At 38.9% G+C, this 5,240-nt stretch overlaps 1 protein-coding gene across 1 annotated transcript; it reads right to left on the bottom strand.

Annotated features, from left to right (window-relative positions):
* Nucleotides 1-3,202: 3,202 nt before the first annotated feature.
* Nucleotides 3,203-4,951, bottom strand: LOC134760589 (uncharacterized). Its single transcript, XM_063719017.1, has one exon. It carries the CDS (start codon nt 4,739-4,741, stop codon nt 4,307-4,309), a length of 435 nt encoding a protein of 144 aa, XP_063575087.1. The 5' UTR covers nt 4,742-4,951; the 3' UTR covers nt 3,203-4,306.
* Nucleotides 4,952-5,240: the final 289 nt, after the last annotated feature.

Raw genomic sequence — 5,240 nt, 5'->3', positions numbered from 1 at the left:
AAAACCCAGATAAACATAATATATTGCAGGAGAATAATTATTTATTTATTAAAAATGAAATGCTGGATGCTAAGACCAAAAGACATAAATTATTTTATACTAATAACTACTAACATTTTATTCATTAACACATAAAGGTCAAAGATTTTAAAATAATCTTTAAATGATTAGCAACATGTTGATCTTTTACTTTTTTTGTAAACCTTTTTGAGTCTTAAAAATACTAAATTATACAAGCAATATTAAATATTAAATTCAATAAACTTGAATTAAAATATTCAAATTTACTAGAATATGGACATTGGAAAAATGAAAATAAACAGAAGCATAAAGCAGCATATGTAAAATTAAGAAAGCTACTGAGAGTGTTTAAAGTACATATTCATCTGTAGTCTAACTGCTGCCATAAATAATGAGTCTTCTCAGTAAAACACAAATTGTTCATGAAGGGAAAAAGCATGTTGTATTAGGGAATATTCAACATAATTTTTTTAGTACTAACTTGTGCCTCGAATTTTATTTGTTTTTGTATTATGGACTTATGCACTTGATAATTTCTTTTTTCATAAAAAATTGTATTTACAACTCTGTTCAAAAGCAGTTTTGTTTTGTTTTTTTTTGAGACAGAGTTTCACTGTTATCATCTAGGATGGAGTACAATGGTGTGATCTTGGCTCACAGCAACCTTTGCCTCCCTGATTCAGGCGATTCTCTTGCCTCAGCCTCCTGAGTAGCTAGGACTACAAGCATGCACCAACATGCCTGGCTAATTTTGTGTTTTTAGTAGAAATGGGGTTTCACCACGATGGCCAGGCTAGTCTCGAACTCCTGACCTCAGGTAATCCACCCACTTTGGCCTCCTAAAGTGCTGGGATTGCAGGCAAGAGCCACCATGCTCGGCCTCAAAAGCAGTTTTTAAAAGCAAACACAATATAACACCAAAGCTGACAAATCTATGCTCACCGAATTTTGCCAGGTTTAAAAATTTATTTACAGAATACTGCATCAAAAATAAGGCAATAACCCAAAATATACCATTAAAGATGTATCCACTCCTACAACTAGAAAGAACTAATCTATCTGGTAGCAAATGATACTTCATTCAGTTTCAGCATGTCTGAAATCTTTTTTTTTTTTTTTTTTTTTGAGACGGAGTCATGCTCTGTCACCCAGGCTGGAGTGCAGTGGCGCGATCTCAGCTCACTGCAAGTTCTTCCTCCTGGGTTCAGACATTCTCCTGCCTCAGCCTCCCATGTAGCTGGATTACAGGCGCCCGCCACCACACCTGGCTACTTTTTTTGTATTTTTGGTAGAGACGGGTTTTCACCGTGTTAGCTTGGATGGTCTAGATCTCCTGATCTCGTGATCTGCCCACCTCGGCCTCCCAAAGTGCTGGAATTACAGGCATGAGCCACCAAGCTCGGCCTCAGCATGTCTGAAATCTTTAAGGACAAAAGTGATAAAACATGACCTTCATTCTTCATTAGACTCTTAGAACACTTGAAGGAAAATAATTTCCAAAGCACAAATTGGTAAAGAGGTTTAATCTTTCAAAAAGATATTCAGTGTTCAAAATCCAAGAATGCAATATCAGGCTGGGCACGGTGGCTTATGCCTGTAATCCCAGCACTTTGGGAGGCCACGGTGGGTGGATCACCTGCAATCCAGAGTTTGAGACCAGCCTGGACAACATGGTGAAACCCTGACTCTACTAAAAATACAAAAATTAGTGAGGCGTGGTGGTGTGCACCTGTAGTCCTAGCTGCCTGGGGAGCTGAGGCAGGAGAATTGCTTGAACCTGGGAGTTGGAGGTTGCAGTGAACTGAAATCATGCCACTGCACTCCAGCCTGGGTGACAGAATGAGATTCCATCTCAGAAAAAAAAAGAAAAAAAGAATGTAGTATTGGTATACACAGCTAATATACTGAATTAAAGAAACAGAATAATTCGAAGAGCTATCTTGATGAAAAAGGAGTCATGAGGAAAGTTGTATTCATGTCTCTGAATGAAGGAAATTGCAATGTGAGAAATTAGTACTATGACTACTATACTAAAAGCTTATTGCTAACATGTATTGAGTTATTAATGTGTGTTAGGCAGAGTACCATATAATTTAAACGTGTTATCTCATTTATTGTAGATAAAACGTAATTTTGAGCTCTGGGATTATAAATGAATTAACTGGAATAAACTTCTATTTAAGTGGTCATCTGTAAATTGGTATCTAGGAACAGGTGATACAGTGCCCAAGTTTTCTAAGTATTCTTATTAACTGTTTTTTTTCTTGGATATTGCTCTTTTTTGGTCATTTTGATTTTTTTATTTTAGAAAACTAATAAATTCACTCTTCTTGGTACTGACCCTTGGGTTTCATAGAAGAAAAAGTAGTTAAATTCTGTATCTTTAATTTTATTTCATTTTTTCTCTTTTAAAATTATTTTTAATTGGCATGTAATAATTGTACAGGTTTATGGGTTACAGAGTGATATTTTGATATATTTATGCAATGTGTAATGATCAAGTCAGAGTCATTAGCATATCCATTACCTAAATCATTTATTATTTCTTTGCAGGAGAATATTAAAAATCTTTTCTTCTAGTTATTTGAAAACACACAATAAATTCCTTTTAACTACAGTCACCCTGCAGTGCTGCAGAGAACTATAACTTATTCCTTCTCTCCAGCTGTAATTTTGTATGTGTTAACCAAATTTTTCTTATACTCCCCTTTCTCTTTCCCGTATATGGTAACCAATACTCTACTATCTAAGCTTCCATACGTAAGTGAGAACATGTAGTTATGTGGTGTTTCCTTCTCTTTTTTTTTTTTTTTTTTTTTTTGAGATGGAGTCTTGCTCTTTTGCCCAGGCCAGACTGCAGTGGCGCTATCTTGGCTCACTGCAAGCTCCACCTCCCAGGTTCATGCCATTCTCCTGCCTGAGCCTCCCAAGTAGCTGGGACTACAGGTGCCCGCCACCTCGCCCGGCTAATTTTTTTTTGTATTTGTAGTAGAGACAGGGTTTCACTGTGTTAGCCAGGATGGTCTCGATCTCCTGACCTTGTGATCCGCCTGTCTCAGCCTCCCAAAATGCTGGGATTACAGGCGTGAGCCATTGCACCTGGCCTGTGGTGTTTATTTTTCTATGCCAGGCTTATTTCACCTAAGCTAATGCCCTCCAGTTGCATTCATGTTGCCACAAATGACAGGATTTTGTTCTTTATTATAACTTAATAGTATTCCATTATATATGTATGTCACATTTTCTTTATCCATTCATCTGTTGATGGACACTTATGTTGATTCCATATCTTGGCTATTGTGAATAGTGCTGTAATAAACATGGGAGTTCAGGTAACCCTTTGATATATTGATTTTCTTTCCTTTGAATATATATTGAAAACCATATGATTAAATCAATAAACACAATGAAAGCATTTGGCAAAATTAAACATTCTTACATGACAAAAGCCTCTCAACAATTTAGTATAGAAAACATATGCCTCAACACAAAAGGGCATAAAGACAAACCCACAGCTAAGATCATACTGAACGTGGAAAAGGTGAAAAATGTTACTGTGAAAACTGGAGCAAGAAAAGGAGGCCCACTTTCACCACTCATATTTCACATAGTGAAAGTCTTAGCCAGGGCAATTAGGTTAGAGAAAGAAATAAAGGGTATCTGAACTGGAAAGGAGACAGTGAAATTGTCCCTCTTTGCAGACAATGTGATCTCATACACAGAAAAACTAAAGACTCTACCGAAAACTTCTTAGAGTGATAAATGAATTTGATAAATTTAATAAAGTTGAAGGATATAAAATCAACATACAAAAAACAGTAGCATTTCTATATGTTGATAGTAAACTAGCTGAAAAAAATTAAGGAAGCTATTTCTTTTACAATAGCTACAAAAATGTACTTAGAAATAAACTTAACAGAGGAAGTAAAAGATTTCTACAACAAAAATTACAAACATCAATGAAAGAAATTAAAGAAAACACAGAAAAGGAAAGACATCCAGGTTTACGGACTGAAATAATTAATATTCTAAAATGACTCACTATCCTACGTGATTTACAAATTCAGTATAATCACTAGCTTGTATTTTTAAAAGCACCTTAGCTGCATATTCTTAAGTCATTCAAATGACAATGCCTGGATTTAAGTGTAAGAGGTTTTTTATATCTATTTTATATTGGGCACAATATAGTGTGCTCGACCTCAACTTTGCTCGAAGATTGGAGCAGGTGCTGACAGCGAGGAGAACCCAGACAGTGGGCGCAGGCACTTCCGAGCCTGTGGGGTCACGGGGGCCTTCCCAGGCCCCACGAGTGCAGAGGTGCCTGGGTCCGCAGCTGTGGCTTGAAAGGCTCCAGCTGTGCCTGGGAGGGTGGGGCTCCTGCCTTCTCCTGGCTCCCAAGAACACAGGACTGCCTGGGTCGCAGATCCTCCTTGGGCAGCTGCAGTTGCGCCTGGGGAGTTCCTGCCATGGCAACTTGGAAGGGGCTGGGCTCCCACTTATCCCCAGCTCCCACTGGCTCCATAGAGTGTGCAGCCCTGGCCGTGACTCCTCTCTGCGTTTTCCCTTCAGTAGTGCATGGGCGAGGTGCAGGTGGCCTGGGGGCGCTGGCTAATGCCGCACAAATGAACCTGATGCTCCTGGGGCCAATCCTGCAAGACCCGGCTGCCAGCGCTGATGGGCTCCCAGATGTGGTGGGAAGCCAAGTTGAGGCCGCCATGGAGGGTCTGCACCTGGGAGTGGGTCCTGCCCAGCCATTAGGGGGCGGCACCCTCAGATGCCTTGGGGACACAGGGAACGGGGTCCTACCACCGCCACTGCTGCTCCTGCTGCTGCTCCTGACAACACTGCCCGTGCGGCCCAAGCGCTACTGACATGATGGCAACTGCCACTCCAGGTGGCCAGCCGCTCCCATCAATAGTGTCCATATCTGGGAAGAAAAGTCAGGAAATAAATTATTGGTCAATACAAATAATAGCAATAATAGTCCATGTTAAATTGACTGATCAACAGTGTTTGCTTTTGTTTAGGATTTTATTTTTTTGCTTCATATTTATTAAACACATTTTATTTTATTGAGAACAAAATGTTAGATTTTTGGAAATTCAGTTAGAACTTGTAAGTGTACTCTAGCAATGAAATTCTTAGCCAAACAGTTTAGATTCCAGTTTATATTTTATTGGTCAGAAATACTGTGTAATTTTAAAAATCTTGGTATA

This window comes from Pongo abelii, chromosome 19, assembly GCF_028885655.2.
Source record: "Pongo abelii isolate AG06213 chromosome 19, NHGRI_mPonAbe1-v2.0_pri, whole genome shotgun sequence".
Classification (NCBI taxonomy): domain Eukaryota; kingdom Metazoa; phylum Chordata; class Mammalia; order Primates; family Hominidae; genus Pongo; species Pongo abelii.
The sequence above is the reverse complement of the archived record's forward strand: the minus strand, read 5'-3'. Positions and strand labels throughout refer to the sequence as shown.

Coding starts and splice junctions, on each gene's coding strand:
- LOC134760589 (XM_063719017.1), bottom strand. CDS start 4,741: ATGGCGGCCTCAACTTGGCTTCCCACCACATCTGGGAGCCCATCAGCG.